We start from the raw sequence: 25448 nt of genomic DNA, 5'->3' as shown, positions 1-25448 counted from the left end.
ATTCTCATCACGTCCCCCTCTCACCTTTCCCCCCCCTGTCCCGCCTCCCCCTTCATCCCATACCCCCCCTATCCCTCTTTCCCCCTCACCCCATATCCTCCATGTCCTCCCTATCTCCTTAACCCACACCCTACCTTTCCCCCCTTCACTTAAACCCCCATCCCCCACCCCCAAAATCCTCTGAGACCCTGCAAACCACCTCACAGATCTTCTCACCCACGGAACAGCTTCCCACACCAGCAGAATGCTCGCCAAGAAAGGGACAAGAAAATGAACAGAAGAAAGTGAGCTTCAAGGCAATGTACACTAACATAGATGGGATTACAAATAAAACAAGTGAACTCGGAGAATGGGCACTAGAAGAAAACCCAGACATAATAGCACTCACAGAAACAAAGCTAACGAAAATCATAACAAACGCAGTGTTTCCACAGGGCTACTATGTAGTGAGGAAACAGAGAGTAGGGAGTGGAGGAGGTGGTGTAGCTTTGTTACTAAGAGAAGGTTGGAGTTTCAAAGAGATGGTAATTCAGAACTGTGAAGGTTTCAGTGACTACATATCAGGCACCATAGCAACTGGAGGACAGAAAATTATAATAGTAGTCATATATAACCCCCCACCGAATGACAGAAGACCCAGACAAGAATATGATAGAAACAACTTGGCCACCATCAATATAATAGAGAGAGCAGCTTCTGTGGCTAGCAGGAACGGATCCATACTACTAATCATGGGAGACTTCAACCATGGGAAGATAGATTGGAGGAACAGAGACCCACATGGAGGCCCAGACACATGGAGAGCTAAGCTGCTGGATGTGGCAACAAGAAACTTTCTAAGTCAACACGTCAAGGGACCGACAAGAATGAGAGGAGGGGATGAACCAGCCTTGCTTGATCTGATATTTACCCTAAATGAGTCGGATATAATGGAAGTTAAGTTGAAAGCCCCTTTGGGAATGAGTGATCATAGTTTATTGAGCTTTGAGTACCTGGTTGAGCTAGGAATTATCACCCCCAAAAAAGAACTGGGAAACAAAGGGCTGGCGTACCGAAAGGGAAATTATGAGGAGATGAATAAATTCCTATGGGATATACATTGGGACACAGAACTCAGAAACAAATCCGTACAAGACATGATGGACTATGTCACCCAAAAATGTCAGGAGGCTGTAAGCAGGTTTGTCTCAGCCCGACAGGAAAAAACAGAGAAGCAAAGGAAGAATCCGTGGTTTAATAAGGAATGTAGGAAAGCAAAGGACCTGAACAAAATGGCATGGAGGAGCTTCCGTAGTAACAGAACACCAGAAAGTAGAGAGAGATACCAGAGAACCAGGAACGAGTATTTTAGTGTGAGAAGAGCAGCTGAGAAAAGGTATGAAAATGATATAGCTAATAAAGCCAAGAACGAACCAAAGCTACTACAAAGTCACATCAGGAGGAAGACAACAGTGAAGGAACAGGTGATGAAACTTAGGGTGGGCGAGGACAGGTACACAGAGAATGACAAAGAGGTGTGAAGAACTCAACAAAAGGTTCCAGGAGGTCTTTACAATAGAACAGGGAGGAGTCACGGCGCTAGGAGAGGTGGCAGCAAACCAGGTGACCTTGGATAGGTTCGAAATTACAAGAGATGAGGTCAAGAAGCACCTATTGGAGCTGGATGTGAGAAAAGCTGTTGGGCCGGACGGAATCTCCCCATGGGTATTGAAAGAGTGTGCAGGAGCACTTTGCTTGCCACTCTCCATACTGTATAGTAGGTCACTGGAAACGGGAGACCTACCAGAAATATGGAAGACTGCTAATGTAGTACCAATATACAAAAAGGATGACAGACAAGAGGCACTGAACTACAGGTCAGTGTCCTTGACTTGTATACCATGCAAGGTGATGGAGAAGATTGTGAGAAAAAACCTAGTAACACATCTGGAGAGAAGAGACTTCGTGACAACCCATCAACATGGGTTCAGGGAGAGTAAATCTTGCCTTACAGGCTTGATAGAATTCTACGATCAGGTGACAAAGATTAAGCAAGAAAGAGAAGAATGGGCGGACTGCATTTTTTTGGACTGTCGGAAAGCCTTTGACACAGTACCCCCATAAAAGGTTGATGCATAAGCTGGAGAAACAGGCAGGAGTAACTGGTAGGGCGCTCCAGTGGATAAGGGAGTACCTAAGGAATAGGAAGCAGAGAGTTACAGTGAGGGGTGAGACCTCAGAATGGCGTGAATTTACACAGGGCTCTGTAGTTGGACCTATCCTGTTTCTGATATACGTAAATGATCTCCCAGAGGTATAGACTCATTCCTCTCAATGTTTGCTGACGACGCCAAAATTATGAGAAGGATTAAGACAGAGGAGGACAGCTTGAGGCTTCAAGAAGACCTGGACAAGCTGCAGGAATGGTCGAACAAATGGCTGTTAGAGTTTAACCCAAGCAAATGTAACGTAATGAAGATAGGGGCAGGAAGCAGGAGACCAGATACAAAGTATCATTTGGGAGATGAAATACTTCAAGAGTCAGAGAGAGAGAAAGACCTGGGGGTTGATATCACGCCAGACCTGTCCCCTGAAGCTCATATCAAGAGGATAACATCAGCAGCATATGCCAGGTTGGCTAACATAAGAACAGTCTTTAAAAACTTGTGTAAGGAATCTTTCAGAACGTTATATACCACTTATGTCAGACCAATCCTGGAGTATGCAGCCCCAGCATGGAGTCCATATCTAGTCAAGCATAAGACTAAACTGGAAAAGGTTCAAAGGTTTGCCACCAGACTAGTACCCGAGCTGAGAGGTTTGAGCTACGAGGAGAGACTACGGGAATTAAACCTTACTTCGTTGGAAAACAGAAGAGTTAGGGGGGACATGATCACCACATTCAAGATTCTCAAGGGAATTGACAGGGTTGATAAAGACAGGCTATTTAACACAAGGGGCACACGCACTAGGGGACACAGGTGGAAACTGAGTGCCCAAATGAGCCACAGAGATATTAGAAAGAACTTTTTTAGTGTCTTTTTAGTGTAGAACTTTTTTTTTTTTAGTGGTTGACAAATGGAATGCATTAGGCAGTGATGTGGTGGAGGCTGACTCCATACACAGTTTCAAGTGTAGATATGATAGAGCCCAATAGGCTCAGGAACCTGTACACCTGTTGATTGACGATTGAGAAGCGGGACCAAAGAGCCAGAGCTCAACTCCCGCAAGAACAACTAGGTGAGTACACACACACGGGTGTATAGATGAGTATGTTTGTATGTATATCGTTCCCCCCCCCCCCCCCCGCCTTCCCAGCAACTGTCTACTACCTATCTTCCAGTAGACATTTGGTAGACAGCTTGAGCTGGGTGCTACAGCGCCTCCCAAGCTTACTATCTTCTCTTGATACATTACTTGTTAATAAACCTATGGAACAAGAATTATTAAATATTCTTAGAGAAGCAAGAATATGGATCTGACAAATAAAAGTAAGAATATTATATACCAACAAACAAACCAAAATTAATTAAATCGTTTATTTTTTTAAATTCTTGATTTACGTTATCATCATTGAAATAGTGATATCATCGGAGACAGATATATGGCAAGATTATGATATATCCAGGCTACTGTGCTTGCTCCAGTACCTCAGGGTACTGTGCTTGCTCCAGTACCTCAGGGTACTGTGCTTGCTCCAGTACCTCAGGGTACTGTGCTTGCTCCAGTACCTCAGGCTACTGTGCTTGCTCCAGTACCTCAGGGTACTGTGCTTGCTCCAGTACCTCAGGGTACTGTGCTTGCTCCAGTACCTCAGGCTACTGTGCTTGCTCCAGTACCTCAGGGTACTGTGCTTGCTCCAGTACCTCAGGGTACTGTGCTTGCTCCAGTACCTCAGGCTACTGTGCTTGCTCCAGTACCTCAGGCTACTGTGCTTGCTCCAGTACCTCAGGCTACTGTGCTTGCTCCAGTACCTCAGGGTACTGTGCTTGCTCCAGTACCTCAGGGTACTGTGCTTGTTCCAGTACCTCAGGCTACTGTGCTTGCTCCAGTACCTCAGGCTACTGTGCTTGCTCCAGTACCTCAGGCTACTGTGCTTGCTCCAGTACTTCAGGCTACTGTGCTTGCTCCAGTACCTCAGGCTACTGTGCTTGCTCCAGTACCTCAGGGTACTGTGCTTGCTCCAGTACCTCAGGGTACTGTGCTTGTTCCAGTACCTCAGGCTACTGTGCTTGCTCCAGTACCTCAGGCTACTGTGCTTGCTCCAGTACCTCAGGCTACTGTGCTTGCTCCAGTACTTCAGGCTACTGTGCTTGCTCCAGTATTTCAGGCTACGGTGCTTGCTCCAGTACCTCAGGCTACTGTGCTTGCTCCAGTACCTCAGGGTACTGTGCTTGTTCCAGTACCTCAGGCTACTGTGCTTGCTCCAGTACTTCAGGCTACTGTGCTTGCTCCAGTATTTCAGGCTACGGTGCTTGCTCCAGTACCTCAGGCTACTGTGCTTGCTCCAGTACCTCAGGGTACTGTGCTTGCCCCAGTACCTCAGGCTACTGTGCTTGCTTCAGTACCTCAGGGTACTGTGCTTGCTCCAGTACCTCAGGGTACTGTGCTTGTTCCAGTACCTCAGGCTACAGTGCTTGCACCAGTACCTAAGGTTACTGTGCTTGCTCCAGTACCTCAGGCTACTGTGCTTGCCCCAGTACCTCAGGCTACTGTGCTTGCTCCAGTACCTCAGGCTACTGTGCTTGCTCCAGTACTTCAGGCTACTGTGCTTGCTCCAGTATTTCAGGCTACTGTGCTTGCTCCAGTACCTCAGGCTACTGTGCTTGCTCCAGTACCACAAGGTACTGTGCTTGCTCCAGTACCTCAGGCTACTGTGCTTGCTCCAGTACTTCAGGCTACTGTGCTTGCTCCAGTACCTCAGGCTACTGTGCTTGCTCCAGTACTTCAGGCTACTGTGCTTGCTCCGGTACCTCAGCCTACTGTGCTTGCTCCAGTACCTCGGGCTACTGTGCTTGCTCCAGTACTTCAGGCTACTGTGCTTGCTCCAGTATTTCAGGCTACTGTGCTTGCTCCAGTACCTCAGGCTACTGTGCTTGCTCCAGTACCTCAGGGTACTGTGCTTGCTCCAGTACCTCAGGCTACTGTGCATGCTCCAGTACCTCAGGGTACTGTGCTTGCTCCGGTAACTCAGGGTACTCTGCTTGTTCCAGTACCTCAGGGTACTGTGCTTGTTCCAGTACCTCAGGCTACTGTGCTTGCTCCAGTACCTCAGGGTACTGTGCTTGCTCCAGCACCTCAGGCTACTGTGCTTGCTCCAGTACCTCAGGGTACTGTGCTTGCTCCGGTAACTCAGGGTACTCTGCTTGTTCCAGTACCTCAGGGTACTGTGCTTGCTCCAGTACCTCAGGCTACTGTGCTTGCTCCAGTACTTCAGGTTACTGTGCTTGCTCCGGTACCTCAGCCTACTGTGCTTGCTCCAGTACCTCGGGCTACTGTGCTTGCTCCAGTACTTCAGGCTACTGTGCTTGCTCCAGTATTTCAGGATACTGTGCTTGCTCCAGTACCTCAGGCTACTGTGCTTGCTCCAGTACCTCAGGGTACTGTGCTTGCTCCAGTACCTCAGGCTACTGTGCTTGCTCCAGTACCTCAGGGTACTGTGCTTGCTCCGGTAACTCAGGGTACTCTGCTTGTTCCAGTACCTCAGGGTACTGTGCTTGTTCCAGTACCTAAGGTTACTGTGCTTGCTCCAGTACCTCAGGCTACTGTGCTTGCCCCAGTACCTCAGGCTACTGTGCTTGCTCCAGTACCTCAGGCTACTGTGCTTGCTCCAGTACTTCAGGCTACTGTGCTTGCTCCAGTATTTCAGGCTACGGTGCTTGCTCCAGTACTTCAGGGTACTGTGCTTGCTCCAGTATTTCAGGCTACTGTGCTTGCTCCAGTACCTCAGGCTACTGTGCTTGCCCCAGTACCTCAGGTTACTGTGCTTGCTCCAGTACCTCAGGCTACTGTGCTTGCTCCAGTACTTCAGGCTACTGTGCTTGCTCCAGTATTTCAGGCTACGGTGCTTGCTCCAGTACTTCAGGGTACTGTGCTTGCTCCAGTATTTCAGGCTACTGTGCTTGCTCCAGTACCTCAGGCTACTGTGCTTGCTCCAGTACCTCAGGGTACTGTGCTTGCTCCAGTACCTCAGGGTACTGTGCTTGCTCCAGTACCTCAGGCTACTCTGCTTGCTCCAGTACCTCAGGGTACTGTGCTTGCTCCGGTAACTCAGGGTACTCTGCTTGTTCCAGTACCTCAGGGTACTGTGCTTGTTCCAGTACCTAAGGTTACTGTGCTTGCTCCAGTACCTCAGGCTACTGTGCTTGTTCCAGTACCTAAGGTTACTGTGCTTGCTCCAGTACTTCAGGCTACTGTGCTTGCTCCAGTACCTCAGGCTACTGTGCTTGCTCCAGTACTTCAGGCTACTGTGCTTGCTCCAGTACCTCAGGCTACTGTGCTTGCTCCAGTACCTCAGGCTACTGTGCTTGCTCCAGTACTTCAGGCTACTGTGCTTGCTCCAGTATTTCAGGCTACGGTGCTTGCTCCAGTACCTCAGGCTACTGTGCTTGCTCCAGTACCTCAGGGTACTGTACTTGCTCCAGTACCTCAGGCTACTGTGCTTGCTCCAGTACTTCAGGCTACTGTGCTTGCTCCAGTACCACAGGGTACTGTGCTTGCCCCAGTACCTCAAGCTACTGTGCTTGCTTCAGTACCTCAGGGTACTGTGCTTGCTCCAGTACCTCAGGCTACTGTGCTTGCTCCAGTACCTCAGGGTACTGTGCTTGCCCCAGTACCTCAGGCTACTGTGCTTGCTTCAGTACCTCAGGGTACTGTGCTTGCTCCAGTACCTCAGGCTACTGTGCTTGCTCCAGTACTTCAGGCTACTGTGCTTGCTCCAGTACTTCAGGCAACTGTGCTTGCTCCAGTACCTCAGGCTACTGTGCTTGCTCTAGTACCTCAGGCTACTGTGCTTGCTCCAGTACCACAAGGTACTGTGCTTGCTCCAGTACCTCAGGCTACTGTGCTTGCTCCAGTATCTCAGGCAACTGTGCTTGCTTCAGTACCTCAGGCTACTGTGCTTGCTCCAGTACCTCAGGCTACTGTGCTTGCTCTAGTACCTCAGGGTACTGTGCTTGCTCCAGTACCTCAGGGTACTGTGCTTGCTAAAGTACCTCAGGCTACTGTGCTTGCTCCAGTACCTCAGGGTACTGTGCTTGCTCCAGTACCTCAGGCTACTGTGCTTGCTCCAGTACCTCAGGCTACTGTGCTTGCTCCAGTACCTCAGGCTACTGTGCTTGCTCCAGTACCTCAGGGTACTGTGCTTGCCCCAGTATCTCAGGCTACTGTGCTTGCTCCAGTACCTCAGGGTACTGTGCTTGCTCCAGTACCTCAGGCTTCTGTGCTTGCTCCAGTAGCACAGGCTACTGTGCATGCTCCAGTACATTAGGTTACTATGCTTGCTCCAGTACCTCAGGGTACTGTGCTTGCCCCAGTATCTCAGGCTACTGTGCTTGCTCCAGTACCTCAGGCTACTGTGCTTGCTCCAGTACCTCAGGCTACTGTGCTTGCTCCAGTGCCTCAGGCTACTGTGCTTTCACCAGTACCTCAGGCTACGGAGCTTGCTCTAGTACCTCAGGGTACTGTGCTTGCTCCAGTACCTCAGGCTACTGTGCTTTCACCAGTGCCTCAGGCTACTGTGCTTTCACCAGTACCTCAGGCTACTGTGCTTTCACCAGTATCTCAGGCTAATGTGCTTGCTCCAGTACCTCAGGTTACTTGGCTTGCTCCAGTACCTCAGGTTACTTGGCTTGCTCCAGTACCTCAGGTTACTTGGCTTGCTCCAGTACCTCAGGCTACTGTGCTTGCTCTTGTACCTCAGGCTACTGTGCTTGCTCCAGTACCTCAGGCTACTGTGCTTGCTCCAGTACCTCAGGCTACTGTGCTTGCTCCAGTACCTCAGGCTACTGTGCTTGTTCTTGTACCTCAGGCTACTGTGCTTGCTCTTGTACCTCAGGCTACTGTGCTTGCTCTAGTACCTCAGGTTACTTGGCTTGCTCTTGTACCTCAGGCTACTGTGCTTGCTCTATTACCTCAGGTTACTTGGCTTGCTCCAGTACCTCAGGCTACTGTACTTGCTCCAGTACCTCAGGGTACTGTGTTTGCTCCAGTTCCTCAGGCTACTGTTCTTGCTCCAGTACCTCAGGCTTCTGTGCTTGCTCCAGTACCTCAGGCTACTGTGCTTGCTACAGTACCTCAGGGTACTGTGCTTGCTCCAGTACCACAGGGTACTGTGCTTGCTCCAGTACCTCAGGCTACTGTGGTTACTCTAGTACCTCAGGTAACTGTGCTTGCTCCATTACCTTAGGCTACTGTTCTTGTTTCAGTGTCTCAGGCTACTGGATACAGTTGTGTGAGTCTAAACACCAACATTTCACATATTGTAAAAGGAGAAATGCTTGAAGTGACTCTGTACACATGTGGCTCAGGCTTGGGGTACATATACGACTGAGAATATGAAACAAGTTTTAATGGTAATGACACCTAGTGTAAACTATGTGGTATATTAAGGGCTCACACCCTCACCCATTATGTTAAGGTCTCACACCCTCACCCATTATGTTAAGGTCTCACACCCTCACCCATTATGTTAAGGTCTCACACCCTCACCCATTATGTTAAGGTCTCACACCCTCACCCATTATGTTAAGGTCTTACACCCTCACCCATTATGTTAAGGTCTTACACCCTCACCCATTATGTTAAGGTCTCACACCCTCACCCATTATGTTAAGGTCTTACACCCTCACCCATTATGTTAAGGTCTTACACCCTCACCCATTATGTTAAGGTCTCACACCCTCACCCATTATGTTAAGGTCTCACACCCTCACCCATTATGTTAAGGTCTTACACCCTCACCCATTATGTTAAGGTCTCACACCCTCACCCATTATGTTAAGGTCTCACACCCTCACCCATTATGTTAAGGTCTCACACCCTCACCCATTATGTTAAGGTCTTACACCATCACCCATTATGTTAAGGTCTCACACCCTCACCCATTATGTTATTGATGACCCGTTGATTAATGTATATTGAAACACTGAGATAAGGACTGTTCCTGAGCCAATAGCCTAAATGTGTCACAACGGAAAGGTTGATGATATTCTGGAGAGATATAAGAATTTTGCACCAAGATTGTAACCTTTTGTTGAATTGTCTGAATGTCTATTGCAAATTGTCTGTGTGCCTAGTTATAAAATTATTTGTGTACGTTTGGTAACATACTGCATGTTTAAAGGCAGAAATATATATGTTTGTCACTCAGAATGTTCAGTAATATGTTATTGTTGATGTGTGTCTATATATACATGAACATGTTGTATTAAACGGGGTGAGGATAGCTTGAGCCACCTCATCCCTTTGTGTGTATTTATACCTCAATAAACTTATTTCAATTTCAATTTCAATTTCCCTTCCTGCACAAAACTACCCAATATATATCATTCTGGGAAGCTGTTACGGAATGCTTCTCAGCCAAAAATATTCCTCAATTCATAATGCACACTGAATAATATCAAATTTTAAATAATGTCCAAACTATATTTTCATTTGCAGAATGAATAAAATCATTTTTGCACAGTTATGCAACATTAAAGGCGAAGGCGTTGGCTAAATATATTTTTCCATCTGCCTTCCCTTCCACGATACGAGTCGCTGACTTGGTCCAAATGTTTATGACTTTCGTGGTCGTCTTGAGAGGCAAACTGAAAATAAGTTCTTTGAAGTTTTCTCCACGATGGAGACAGCACCTGACAACACGGCCCCAAGGTCCATGGACTCACTTTCCAAAAGTGAGATGAACTGGATTGATGGACGATCTCAACTATCCACCTGCCTATAATGTTTCCTTATACATATATATATATATATATATATATATATATATATATATATATATATATATATATATATATATATATATATATATATATATATATATATATATATATATATATATATATATATATATATATATTGGTAGCAGTCTTTCCTGTAGACATATATTATTAAATATGACCGTAAAAAGTAAGATTAATAATTCTAACACGAATTTTCTCTATCTTTCTTACATTTCTTTTCACTGTTGATGGTAATTCAAAGATCAATTCTCCAAAATTTATTTTTATTTCTAGTCTGACGCGACACTTGAGCGCGTTTCGTAAAACTTATTACATTTTCAAAGACTTTAGTTTACAAACACACAACTGAAACTGAATAGAGCTTACACATTTTCGAGTTTATATCTACATTTGGGTGAGGTGGATGAGGTGAAAACAAACTTTCAACAATGGGTATTGAATGGGTATTCAATTCAAACACAAGACAGAACACGAAACAATGGGAATTGAATGGAAGTAATTGTAGAATGCCTATTGGTCCATATTTCTTGATGTTTCTATATTGGAGCGGAGTCTTGAAGTGGGTAGAATATAGTTGTGCATTAATTGGCTGTTGATTGCTGGTGTTGACTTCTTGATGTGTAGTGCCTCGCAGACGTCAAGCCGTCTGCTATCGCTGTATCTATCGATGATTTCTGTGTTGTTTGCTAAGATTTCTCTGGTGATGGTTTGTTTGTGGGAAGAGATTATATGTTCCTTAATGGAGCCCTGTTGCTTATGCATCGTTAAACGCCTGGAAAGAGATGTTGTTGTCTTGCCTATATATTGGTTTTTTTGAGGCTTACAGTCCCCAAGAGGGCATTTGAAGGCATAGACGACGTTGGTCTTTTTTAAAGCGTTCTGCTTTGTGTCTGGAGAGTTTCTCATGAGTAGGCTGGCCGTTTTTCTGGTTTTATAGTAAATCGTCAGTTGTATCTTCTGATTTTTGTCTGTAGGGATAACGTTTCTACTGACAATATCTTTCAGGACCCTTTCCTCCGTTTTATGGGCTGTGGAAAATAAGTTCCTGTAAAATAGTCTAATAGGGGGTATAGGTGTTGTGTTAGTTGTCTCTTCAGAGGTTGCATGGCGTTTCACTTTCCTTCTTATGATGTCTTCCACGAAACTATTGGAGAAGCCGTTGTTGACTAGGACCTGCCTTACCCTACAGAGTTCTTCGTCGACTTGCTTCCATTCTGAGCTGTGGCTGAGAGCACGATCGACATAAGCGTTAACAACACTCCTCTTGTACCTGTCTGGGCAGTCACTGTTGGCATTCAGGCACATTCAACAGCCAATTAATGAACAACTATATTCTACCCACTTCAAGACTCTGCTCCAATATAGAAACATCAAGAAACCAATAGGCTTTCTACAATTACTTCCATTCAATACCCATTGTTTCGTGTTCTGTCTTGTGTTTGAATTGAATACCCATTCAATACCCATTGTTGAAAGTTTGTTTTCACCTCATCCACCTCACCCAAATGTAGATATAAACTCGAAAATGTGTAAGCTCTATTCAATTTCAGTTGTGTGTTTGTAAACTAAAGTCTTTGAAAATGTAATAAGTTTTACGAAATGCGCTCAAGTGTCGCGTCAGACTAGAAATAAAAATTAATTTTGGAGAATTGATCTTTGAATTACCACCAACAGTGAAAAGAAATGTAAGAAAGATAGAGAAAATTCGTGTTAGAATTATTAATCTTACTTTTTCGGTCATATTTAATAATATATATATATATATATATATAATATATATAATATATATATAATATATATATATATATATATGGGCTTTCTTGGAGGACCTATGGCAATTCCACGACCAAGAGATGGCTTCCTGAACCTTGCAGGAATTAACCTCACTGAGGACCAAGTCACTCTCCTAAATCTGGGCATAAACTGTCATGTTATGTCCAGACCGAGTGAAATGGCCCGGAAAGTAGAGTTGGAAATTCTGTTGGACGACATATTCGACCTCGAGACACAAAAGAAGGTCACTACCAAAGATACCTTACAAGCAGAACTTATTGCAGAAGGAGGAAAGAATCGAGGCAACTACAGAAGCACCATACTGTCCCCCGAGCTTAAAGCGGCAGCTAAAAGCCTTCGTGAGAACAAGGAGATAGTTGTCAGGAGAGGTGACAAGTCGCCAATATATGTCATTCTTAAAAAAGACGAATATCTGGCGAAAATGAACATCATACTCTCTGACCAAACTAAGTTCCAAAGGGTAACGAAGGACACTACAGCCGAATTAAAAGCAAAGGTCAACAAACTGATCGAAACTGTGAACGCCAAGAAATCCGGACTCCACCTGCCTAAGATCATTGGGGAATATAAACCTGGATATGCGTATGGAAATGTCAAGACGCACAAGCCTGGAAACCCACTTCGGCCAATCATTAGCCAGATACCCACACCCACGTACAGACTGGCGAAGCGACTCAACGGCCTGCTGACTCCTTATGTTCCTTGCGCCTTCAGCCTGAAGTCTCCAAAGGAATTTGTGGACTTACTGCGGGGCGCACGGGCCACAGGGATAAGAGCCTCGTTGGACGTAGAATCGCTGTTTACCAACGTACCTGTGGACGAGACAATCGGAATGATAGCCGACAGAGTGTATCGTGATCCAGCCTGTACTCCTCTTGACATGCCAGAAAGTATTCTGAGGAAACTACTCCAAGCTTGTACTAAAGAGGCACCCTTCTTGAGCCCGGATGGGCACATGTATAAGCAAGTAGATGGGGTCGCCATGGGTTCTCCCCTAGGTGTCCTGTTTGCAAACTTCTACATGGGTACCATCGAGCAAAAAGTCTTAGTCGACATGAACTTGAAACCGGCCATATACTGCAGGTATGTTGACGACATTTTTACACAGGTACCTGATGTCAGACATCTGCAGGAGCTGAAGGAGGCATTTGAGCAGAGTTCCGTGCTGCGTTTCACTTACGAGACGGAAAAGGATGGAAAGCTGCCTTTTCTAGATGTAACAGTCATGGAAAAGGGCGGAGGTTTCCACACTGCAGTCTACACAAAAGAAACAAACATAGGAATGTGCCTAAATGCCAACAGCGACTGCCCTGACAGGTACAAGAGGAGTGTTGTTAACGCATACGTCGACCGTGCTCTCAGCCACAGCTCAGAATGGAAGCAAGTCGACGAAGAACTCTGTAGGGTAAGGCAGGTCCTAGTCAATAACGGCTTCTCCAATGGTTTCATCGAAGACATCATAAGAAGGAAAGTGAAAAGCCATGCAACCTCCGAAGAGACAACTAACACAACACCTATACCCCCTATTAGACTATTTTACAGGAACTTCTTTTCCACAGCTCATAAAACAGAGGAAAGGGTCCTGAAAGATATTGTTAATAGAAACGTTATCCCTACAGACAAAAATCAGAGGATACAACTGACGATTTACTATAAAACCAGAAAAACGGCCAGCCTACTCATGAGAAACTCTCCAGACACGAAACAGAACGCTTTAAAAGAGACTAACGTCGTCTATGCCTTCAAATGCCCACTTGGGGACTGTAAGCTCCAAAAAACCCAGTATATAGGCAAGACAACAACATCTCTTTCTAGGCGTTTAACGATGCATAAACAACAGGGCTCCATTAAGGAACATATAATCTCTTCCCATAACCAAACCATCGCCAGAGAAATCCTAGTAAACAACACAGAAATCATCGATAGATACAGCGATAGCAGGCGGCTTGACGTTTGCGAGGCACTACACATCAAGAAGTCAACACCAGCAATCAACAGCCAATTATTGCACAACTATATTCTACCCACCTCAAGACTCCGCTCCAATATAGAAGCATCAAGAAATATGGACCAATAGGCTCTCTACAAACACTTCTATTCAATACCCATTGTTTCTGTTCTGTCTTGTGTTGATACTTTTAATACCCTATTAATATCCTCTAGTGTTCTGTCTTGTGTTAATGCCACATCATCCTTCCCACCTCACTCAAATGTAATGCCACATCACCCTTCCCACCTCACTCAAATGTAGATATAAAATCAGGGAAACGCAAGTTCTAATCAGTTGTGTATTTGTGAAGTCTTTGAAAATGTAATAAGTTTTACGAAACGCGCCCGTGTCGCGTCAGACTAGAAATAAAAATGAATTTTGGAGAAGTGATTTTTTATTTACCTCCAACAGTGAAGCGTAATGTACGAAAGATTGAGAAAATTCGTGTTAGAATTATTAATCTTACTTTTTCGGTCATATTTAATAATATATATATATATATATATATATATATATATATATATATATATATATATATATATATATATATATATATATATATATATATATATATATATATATATATATATATATATATATATATATATATATATATATATATATATATATATATATATATATATATATATATATATATATATATTAAATATGACCGAAAAAGTAAGATTAATAATTCTAACACGAATTAAAAGCAAAGGTCAACAAACTGATCGAAACTGTGAACGCCAAGAAATCCGGACTCCACCTGCCAAAGATCATTGGGGAATATAAACCTGGATATGCGTATGGAAATGTCAAGACGCACAAGCCTGGAAACCCACTTCGGCCAATCAATAGCCAGATACCCACACCCACGTACAGACTGGCGAAGCGACTCAACGGCCTGCTGACTCCTTATGTTCCTTGCGCCTTCAGCCTGAAGTCTCCAAAGGAATTTGTGGACTTACTGCGGGGCGCACGGGCCACAGGGATAAGAGCCTCGTTGGACGTAGAATCGCTGTTTACCAACGTACCTGTGGACGAGACAATCGGAATGATAGCCGACAGAGTGTATCGTGATCCAGCCTGTACTCCTCTTGACATGCCAGAAAGTATTCTGAGGAAACTACTCCAAGCTTGTACTAAAGAGGCACCCTTCTTGAGCCCGGATGGGCACATGTATAAGCAAGTAGATGGGGTCGCCATGGGTTCTCCCCTAGGTGTCCTGTTTGCAAACTTCTACATGGGTACCATCGAGCAAAAAGTCTTAGTCGACATGAACTTGAAACCGGCCATATACTGCATGTATGTTGACGACATTTTTACACAGGTACCTGATGTCAGACATCTGCAGGAGCTGAAGGAGGCATTTGAGCAGAGTTCTGTGCTGCGTTTCACTTACGAGACGGAAAAGGATGGGAAGCTGCCTTTTCTAGATGTAACAGTCATGGAAAAGGGCGGAGGTTTCCACACTGCAGTCTACACAAAGGAAACAAACATAGGAATGTGCCTAAATGCCAACAGCGACTGCCCTGACAGGTACAAGAGGAGTGTTGTTAACGCATACGTCGACCGTGCTCTCAGCCACAGCTCAGAATGGAAGCAAGTCGACGAAGAACTCTGTAGGGTAAGGCAGGTCCTAGTCAATAACGGCTTCTCCAATGGTTTCATCGAAGACATCATAAGAAGGAAAGTGAAAAGCCATGCAACCTCCGAAGAGACAACTAACACAACACCTATACCCCCTATTAGACTATTTTACAGGAACTTCTTTTCCACAGCTCATAAAACGGAGGAAAGGGTCCTGAAAGATATTGTTAATAGAAACGTTATCCCTACAGACAAAAATCAGAGGATACAACTGACGATTTACTATAAAACCAGAAAAACGGCCAGCCTACTCATGAGAAACTCTCCAGACACAAAACAGAACGCTTTAAAAGAGACTAACGTCGTCTATGCCTTCAAATGCCCACTTGGGGACTGTAAGCTCCAAAAAACCCAGTATATAGGCAAGACAACAACATCTCTTTCTAGGCGTTTAACGATGCATAAGCAACAGGGCTCCATTAAGGAACATATAATCTCTTCCCATAACCAAACCATCGCCAGCGAAATCCTAGTAAACAACACAGAAATCATCGATAGATACAGCGATAGCAGGCGGCTTGACGTTTGCGAGGCACTACACATCAAGAAGTCAACACCAGCAATCAACAGCCAATTATTGCACAACTATATTCTACCCACCTCAAGACTCCGCTCCAATATAGAAGCATCAAGAAATATGGACCAATAGGCTTTCTACAAACACTTCTATTCAATACCCATTGTTTCTGTTCTGTCTTGTATTGATACTTTTAATACCCTATTAATATCCCCTAGTGTTCTGTCTTGTGTTAATGCCACATCACCCTTCCCACCTCACTCAAATGTAGATATAAAATCAGAGAAACGCAAGTTCTAATCAGTTGTGTATTTGTGAAGTCTTTGAAAATGTAATAAGTTTTACGAAACGCGCCCGTGTCGCGTCAGACTAGAAATAAAAATGAATTTTGGAGAAGTGATTTTTGATTTACCTCCAACAGTGAAGCGTAATGTACGAAAGATTGAGAAAATTCGTGTTAGAATTATTAATCTTACTTTTTCGGTCATATTTAATAATATATGTCTACAGGAAAGACTGCTACCAAAATATACTAATATATATATATATATATATTTTTTGGCACGTATCTGGTAATTCCTAGACACGTGCCTTAACCGACTCTGCAACGATGGTACCATTATCGACCAACCCGGAATTCTACTGAACTGACTGGGAGGTTCAGGAGACCTCTAACCGGAGCCCAACCAGGATCTTACAGCCAACCCGACCACACTGTGACCTACAGTGGTGGCGACCACACTGTGACCTACAGTGGTGGCGACCATACTGTGACCTACAGTGGTGGCGACCACACTGTGACCTACAGTGGTAGCGACCACGCTGTGACCTACAGTGGTAGCGACCACACTGTGACCTACAGTGGTAGCGACCACACTGTGACCTACAGTGGCGGCGACCACACTGTGACCTACAGTGGTAGCGACCACACTGTGACCTACAGTGGTGGCGACCACACTGTGACCAACAGTGGTAGCGACCACACTGTGACCTTCAGTGGTAGCGACCACACTGTGACCTACAGTGGTAGCGACCACACTGTGACCTACAGTGGTGGCGACCACACTGTGACCTACAGTGGCGGCGACCACACTGTGACCTACAGTGGTAGCGACCACACTGTGACCTACAGTGGTGGCGACCACACTGTGACCTACAGTGGTAGCGACCACACTGTGACCTACAGTGGTAGCGACCACACTGTGACCTACAGTGGTAGCGACCACACTGTGACCTACAGTGGTAGCGACCACACTGTGACCTACAGTGGTAGCGACCACACTGTGACCTACAGTGGCGGCGACCACACTGTGACCTACAGTGGCGGCGACCACACTGTGACCTACAGTGGCGGCGACCACACTGTGACCTACAGTGGTAGCGACCACACTGTGACCTACAGTGGTAGCGACCACACTGTGACCTACAGTGGTAGCGACCACGCGCCCCCCCCCCCACGACCACACTGTGACCTACAGTGGCGGCGACCATGCGCTACGCCCCCCCCCCCCCACGACCACACTGTGACCTACAGTGGCGGCGACCATGCGCTACGCCCCCCCCCCACGACCACACTGTGACCTACAGTGGCGGCGACCATGCGCTACGCCCCCCCCCCCACGACAACACTGTGACCTACAGTGGTGGCGACCATGCGCTACGCCCCCCCCCACGACCACACTGTGACCTACAGTGGTAGCGACCATGCGCTACGCCCCCCCCCCCCACGACCACACTGTGACCTACAGTGGCGGCGACCATGCGCTACGCCCCCCCCCCCACGACCACACTGTGACCTACAGTGGCGGCGACCATGCGCTACGCCCCCCCCCCACGACCACACTGTGACCTACAGTGGCGGCGACCATGCGCTACGCCCCCCCCCCCCCACGACCACACTGTGACCTACAGTGGTGGCGACCATGCGCTACGCCCCCCCCCACGACCACACTGTGACCTACAGTGGTAGCGACCATGCGCTACGCCCCCCCCCCCCCACGACCACACTGTGACCTACAGTGGCGGCGACCATGCGCTACGCCCCCCCCCCCACGACCACACTGTGACCTACAGTGGTGGCGACCATGCGCTACGCCCCCCCCCCACGACCACACTGTGACCTACAGTGGTAGCGACCATGCGCTACGCCCCCCCCCCCCACGACCACACTGTGACCTACAGTGGCGGCGACCATGCGCTACGCCCCCCCCCCCACGACCACACTGTGACCTACAGTGGTAGCGACCATGCGCTACGCCCCCCCCCACGACCACACTGTGACCTACAGTGGCGGCGACCATGCGCTACGCCCCCCCCCCCCCACGACCACACTGTGACCTACAGTGGTGGCGACCATGCGCTACGCCCCCCCCCCCACGACCACACTGTGACCTACAGTGGTAGCGACCATGCGCTACGCCCCCCCCCCCCACGACCACACTGTGACCTACAGTGGTAGCGACCATGCGCTACGCCCCCCCCCCACGACCACACTGTGACCTACAGTGGTAGCGACCATGCGCTACGCCCCCCCCCCCACGACCACACTGTGACCTACAGTGGTGGCGACCATGCGCTACGCCCCCCCCCCCACGACCACACTGTGACCTACAGTGGTGGCGACCATGCGCTACGCCCCCCCCCCCCCCACGACCACACTGTGACCTACAGTGGTGGCGACCATGCGCTACGCCCCCCCCCCCCACGACCACACTGTGACCTACAGTGGTAGCGACCATGCGCTACGCCCCCCCCCCCACGACCACACTGTGACCTACAGTGGTAGCGACCATGCGCTACGCCCCCCCCCCCCCCCACGACCACACTGTGACCTACAGTGGTAGCGACCATGCGCTACGCCCCCCCCCCCCCACGACCACACTGTGACCTACAGTGGTAGCGACCATGCGCTACGCCCCCCCCCCCACGACCACACTGTGACCTACAGTGGTAGCGACCATGCGCTACGCCCCCCCCCCCCCCCACGACCACACTGTGACCTACAGTGGTAGCGACCATGCGCTACGCCCCCCCCCCCACGACCACACTGTGACCTACAGTGGTAGCGACCACGCGCTACGCCCCCCCCCCCACGACCACACTGTGACCTACAGTGGTAGCGACCATGCGCTACGCCCCCCCCCCCACGACCACACTGTGACCTACAGTGGTAGCGACCACGCGCTACGCCCCCCCCCCCCACGACCACACTGTGACCTACAGTGGTAGCGACCATGCGCTACGCCCCCCCCCCACGACCACACTGTGACCTACAGTGGTAGCGACCATGCGCTACGCCCCCCCCCCCCACGACCACACTGTGACCTACAGTGGTAGCGACCATGCGCTACGCCCCCCCCCCCACGACCACACTGTGACCTACAGTGGTGGCGACCATGCGCTACGCCCCCCCCCCCACGACCACACTGTGACCTACAGTGGTAGCGACCATGCGCTACGCCCCCCCCCCACGACCACACTGTGACCTACAGTGGTAGCGACCATGCGCTACGCCCCCCCCCCACGACCACACTGTGACCTACAGTGGTAGCGACCATGCGCTACGCCCCCCCCCCCCACGACCACACTGTGACCTACAGTGGTAGCGACCATGCGCTACGCCCCCCCCCCACGACCACACTGTGACCTACAGTGGTAGCGACCATGCGCTACGCCCCCCCCCCACGACCACACTGTGACCTACAGTGGTAGCGACCATGCGCTACGCCCCCCCCCCCCACGACCACACTGTGACCTACAGTGGTAGCGACCATGCGCTACGCCCCCCCCCCCCACGACCACACTGTGACCTACAGTGGTAGCGACCACGCGCTACGCCCCCCCCCCCCCCACGACCACACTGTGACCTACAGTGGCGGCGACCATGCGCTACGCCCCCCCCCCCACGACCACACTGTGACCTACAGTGGTAGCGACCATGCGCTACGCCCCCCCCCCCCCCAGATAACAGTGAATGGCGAGATAAATCATTAAAAATTGTTTGAGTCAATGATGTCCAGTTTTGTACCGTCGCTGTTTGTGTCGGTTATTTTGATGTTGTTTGTCATGATAGTTCTGGTAATGATGTGGTTATGTGTAGAGACTTCTGGCCTCTTGTACCTCACTTCTGGCCTCTTGTACCGCACTTCTGGCCTCTTGTACCTCACTTCTGGCCTCTTGTACCGCACTTCTGGCCTCTTGTACCTCACTTCTGGCCTCTTGTACCGCACTTCTGGCCTCTTGTACCTCACTTCTGGCCTCTTGTACCTCACTTCTGGCCTCTTGTACCGCACTTCTGGCCTCTTGTACCGCACTTCTGGCCTCTTGTACCTCACTTCTGGCCTCTTGTACCTCACTTCTGGCCTCTTGTACCGCACTTCTGGCCTCTTGTACCTCACTTCTGGCCTCTTGTACCGCACTTCTGGCCTCTTGTACCGCACTTCTGGCCTCTTGTACCTCACTTCTGGCCTCTTGTACCTCACTTCTGGCCTCTTGTACCTCACTTCTGGCCTCTTGTACCTCACTTCTGGCCTCTTGTACCGCACTTCTGGCCTCTTGTACCTCACTTCTGGCCTCTTGTACCTCTCTTCTGGCCTCTTGTACCGCACTTCTGGCCTCTTGTACCTCACTTCTGGCCTCTTGTACCGCACTTCTGGCCTCTTGTACCGCACTTCTGGCCTCTTGTGCCGCACTTCTGGCCTCTTGTACCTCACTTCTGGCCTCTTGTACCGCACTTCTGGCCTCTTGTACCTCACTTCTGGCCTCTTGTACCTCACTTCTGGCCTCTTGTACCGCACTTCTGGCCTCTTGTACCTCAATCTGGCCTCTTCTACCGCACTTCTGGCCTCTTGTACCGCACTTCTGGCCTTTTGTACCGCAATTCTGGCCTCTTGTACCGCACTTCTGGCCTATTGTACCGCACTTCTGGCCTCTTGTACCTCACTTCTGGCCTCTTGTACCGCACTTCTGGCCTCTTGTACCGCACTTCTGGCCTCTTGTACCTCACTTCTGGCCTCTTGTACCGCACTTCTGGCCTCTTGTACCGCACTTCTGGCCTCTTGTACCTCACTTCTGGCCTCTTGTACCGCACTTCTGGCCTCTTGTACCTCACTTCTGGCCTCTTGTACCGCACTTCTGGCCTCTTGTACCGCACTTCTGGCCTCTTGTACCTCACTTCTGGCCTCTTGTACCGCACTTCTGGCCTCTTGTACCTCACTTCTGGCCTCTTGTACCTCACTTCTGGCCTCTTGTACCGCACTTCTGGCCTCTTGTACCGCACTTCAGGCCTCTTGTACCTCACTTCTGGCCTCTTGTACCTCACTTCTGGCCTCTTGTACCGCACTTCTGGCCTCTTGTACCTCACTTCTGGCCTCTTGTACCGCACTTCTGGCCTCTTGTACCTCACTTCTGGCCTCTTGTACCTCACTTCTGGCCTCTTGTACCGCACTTCTGGCCTCTTGTACCGCACTTCAGGCCTCTTGTACCTCACTTCTGGCCTCTTGTACCTCACTTCTGGCCTCTTGTACCGCACTTCTGGCCTCCTGTACCGCACTTCTGGCCTCTTGTACCTCACTTCTGGCCTCTTGTACCGCACTTCTGGCCTCTTGTACCGCACTTCTGGCCTCTTGTACCTCACTTCTGGCCTCTTGTACCGCACTTCTGGCCTCTTGTACCTCACTTCTGGCCTCTTGTACCGCACTTCTGGCCTATTGTACCGCACTTCTGGCCTCTTGTACCGCACTTCTGGCCTCTTGTACCTCACTTCTGGCCTCTTGTACCTCACTTCTGGCCTATTGTACCGCACTTCTGGCCTCTTGTACCTCACTTCTGGCCTCTTGTACCGCACTTCTGGCCTCTTGTACCGCACTTCTGGCCTATTGTACCGCACTTCTGGCCTATTGTACCGCACTTCTGGCCTCTTGTATCGCACTTCTGGCCTCTTGTACCGCACTTCTGGCCTCTTGTACCCCACTTCTGGCTTCTTGTACCGCACTTCTGGCCTATTGTACCGCACTTCTGGCCTATTGTACCGCACTTCTGGCCTCTTGTACCGCACTTCTGGCCTCTTGTACCGCACTTCTGGCCTCTTGTACCTCACTTCTGGCCTCTTGTACCTCACTTCTGGCCTCTTGTACCTCACTTCTGGCCTCTTGTACCGCACTTCTGGCCTCTTGTACCGCACTTCTGGCCTCTTGTACCTCACTTCTGGCCTCTTGTACCTCACTTCTGGCCTATTGTACCGCACTTCTGGCCTCTTGTACCTCACTTCTGGCCTCTTGTACCGCCAGCTGGATTCATCTAGTTGTACTCACCTAGTTGTGCTTTCGGGGGTTGAGCTCTGCTCATTCGGCCCGCCTCGCTACTGTCAATCAATCAACGATCATTTTTATTCACACACACGCATCCCCTTAGAAAGCAGCCCGTAACAGCTGTCTAACTCCCAGAAACCTATTTAATGCTAGGTGAACAGGGTGAAAGAAAATTTGCCCATTTGTTTTCCGCCATCGCCAGGGATCGAACCCCGGTCCCCAAGATTACGAGTCCTGAGTGCTGTCCACTCAGCCACCAGGCGCCCTGTGTAATTATTTCATTGAATCTAGTGTACTGGACGACATCCTAACAATCTATCCTAAATTTGCTTGTCCATTTTATAGAATGAAGAACAATTTTATTTATTTTATATTAAAGCTGCATCACTTATGAACCTATCCCGGCCCCTGTGTGGCAGTGAACAATTCAATGTTGTTTTTATATATTCGTACATTGAAACATATATTTATATATATATATATATATATATATATATATATATATATATATATATATATATATATATATATATATCAATTGGTCCCCAGGACTATATGCAACTGAAAACTCACACCACAGAAGTGACTCGAACCCATAGTGCCAGGAGCAACGCAACTGGTATGTACAGGACGCCTTAATCCGCTTGACCACCACGACCGGACATAAGGAAGTGATAGCCGAGGCTATTTGAACCACCCCCCGCCCCGCCGGCACCCGGATGGTAATCTTTCCGGGTGCCGGTGGGGGGGGGGGGGTTCAAATAGCCTCGACTATCACCTCCTTATGTCTGGTCATGATGGTCAAGCGGATTAAGGCGTCCTGTACATACCAGTTGCGTTGCTCCTGGCACTATGGGTTCGAGTCACTTCTGGGGTGTGAGTTTTCAGTTGCATATAGTCCTGGGGACCAATTGATATATATATATATATATATATATATATATATATATATATATATATATATATATATATATATATATATATATATATATATATATATATATGTGTGTGTGTGTGTGTGATTCAGCCTTTAGTTGAGATCTATTGTCTTGTGTATGACCCTCTGTTCTGTGAGTCAATATCAGCATTATCCTCACTATGATAAGACCTATTTGAAGTACTCTGATTAGTCACAATTGTTATTAATTGTGTACATAAAGATGTTCATAATAATAAATCTTATTTTTCATTTAATTGTATCCAAATATTTTGTGTGTGGCGAGGTTTTTGACTTCTTTTAATACGACATATTTACCCTGATATGTTGGCCCTCCTCCTCCTCCCCCTCTTCCTCCCCCTCCTCCTCCCCCTCTTCCTCCCCCTCCACCACCCTCCTCCCCCTCCTCCACCCTCCTCCTCCCCCTCCTCCCCCTCCTCCTCCCCCTCTTCCTCCCCCTCCTCCCCCTCCTTCCCCTCCTCCTCCTCCTCCTCCCCCTCTTCCTCCCCCTCCTCCCCCCTCCTCCATCCTCCTCCACCCTCCTCGTGCAGTCTGAGGTCACTTCACTGAACACTGGGGAAGGCAGATCACATTACCTCGTTACATTGCAAGAGAGAGGACTTATACAGGACATGACAACGACATAAACGATTCTGTCGGAATTTACAAGAGACAAAGAAGCAGTGTTCAAAGCGAGGAACAACAAGTAAAGTAGAAACAACTAGAAACAAAGATGTTAGTGAAGCTTGAGTCTAATAAACCACTAGAGTGAATGACATAAAAAAATAAGTTTTTATAAAAACTAGTTTTTGATGTAGTCAGGACTTAGGAGGGAATTATCAGGGGAAGCGCCAGGCCACCACGATTATATAGCACTGGGAAGGGGGTCAGGATAAGGATTAGGGACGGGACGGGGGGAAAGGAATGGTGCCCAACCACTTGGACGGTCGGGGATTGAACACCGACGCCGACACTTGGGCTGTACATGGGAGACATCTCCCGTCACGCAGGGTGCAGTCGCACCTCCACAGATCTACAGTATCAGTTCTTGATACTGGTAAGGACTCCAAAGGGCCATCACTTAAGGGGTATTCATGCCCGTGCCACATTTTGGGTGGCTTAATCTTCATCAATCAATCAATTGGGCTGTAGCTAGACCGTCGCTACTGCCCAAGTGGCTGGGCTTAGGAGCTGAAACACAAGAGTGTGTGGACGAGCTGCTGAGAGCTTGCTGAGGGCTAGTAAATGTTCTCCTGTGACTCCACCATCACAGCAGTCTCAGCAGCGAGGGTGGTGGCTCCACGTCTTCCTCAAGAATATTACACTATCAACTTAAACATGTTATTAAAGTTTCTAATGCCAACTTGAACCCGCTGATGTTGCGTCTAAGTTGCAGGCGATGAGTCACAATAACGTGGCTCAAGTATGGTGACCAGACCACACACTAGAAGGTGAAGGGACGACGACGTTTCGGTTCGTCCTGGACCATTCTCAAGTCGATTGTGGTCTAAGTCGATTGTGTCTAAGTTGGTCTAGATGGTGTTCTAGAACGCCGGCACGACTCGGAGACATGAACACACAGCCACAATGTTCTTCATGAGTTATGCTGCCATCAATTTCACACTCTCAAATAATCCAAAAACGTGAACAATTTTTGTAATTTTGCCATGGAGAAGTAAACTCAAAATCAATCCGTGTAGTGCAGTGAGCGTGAGTTGGCTGCGATTATGGCCCTGGTCTCACTCCTGCTGGCCACAGCGTACGGCCCTGGTCTCACTCCTGCTGGCCACAGCGTACAAAATGCATGGTGTTAAGCTAACCAGATACGTACTCGCCCAAGCCACCCTCCTAACCCGTCCATACAAAACGTGGATATATACAAGCCGCTACTCTTCACAGTACAGTGTAATTTGTACGATGGGGGACCGTGGAGTTCAAAATGAGCCTTAGTTGAGAGTCTGGGGTGTGTAGTTAAGTTGTTCCCCCCCCCCCACCTCACACACACACACACACACACACAGGGAATCGACAGGGTTGATAAAGACAGGCTATTTAACACAAGGGGAACACGCACTAGGGGACACAGGTGGAAACTGAGTGCCCAAATGAGCCACAGAGATATTCGAAAGAACTTTTTTAGTGTCAGAGTGGTTGACAAATGGAATGCATTAGGAAGTAATGTGGTGGAGGCTGACTCCATACACAGTTTCAAGTGTAGATATGATAGAGCCCAGTAGGCTCAGGAACCTGTATACCTATTGATTGACGGTTGAGAGGCGGGACCAAAGAGCCAGAGCTCAACCCCCGC

At 48.3% G+C, this 25448-nt stretch overlaps 2 protein-coding genes across 2 annotated transcripts in view; one reads left to right on the top strand and one right to left on the bottom strand.

The window, feature by feature from the left end:
• LOC123764875 (mucin-22-like) overlaps positions 1-19949 on the top strand; it is a 33558-nt gene extending 13609 nt beyond the window's left edge. The window contains exons 2-3 of the mRNA XM_069302802.1: positions 16623-17326; positions 19915-19949. Of these exons, the coding sequence (XP_069158903.1) occupies positions 16623-17326; positions 19915-19949 (739 nt within the window). The remainder of the gene's footprint in view (positions 1-16622; positions 17327-19914) is intronic.
• Positions 19950-20723: 774 nt separating this feature from the next.
• LOC138351164 (neuroblast differentiation-associated protein AHNAK-like) overlaps positions 20724-25448 on the bottom strand; it is a 31677-nt gene continuing 26952 nt past the window's right edge. Inside the window, exon 3 of the mRNA XM_069302801.1 lies at positions 20724-22192. Coding sequence (XP_069158902.1) covers positions 20724-22192 — 1469 coding nt within the window. The remainder of the gene's footprint in view (positions 22193-25448) is intronic.

The sequence above is a fragment of the Procambarus clarkii genome, chromosome 48, assembly GCF_040958095.1.
Source record: "Procambarus clarkii isolate CNS0578487 chromosome 48, FALCON_Pclarkii_2.0, whole genome shotgun sequence".
Lineage (NCBI taxonomy): Eukaryota > Metazoa > Arthropoda > Malacostraca > Decapoda > Cambaridae > Procambarus > Procambarus clarkii.
Note: the sequence above shows the minus strand (reverse complement) of the source record. Positions and strands in the feature narration are given on the sequence as shown.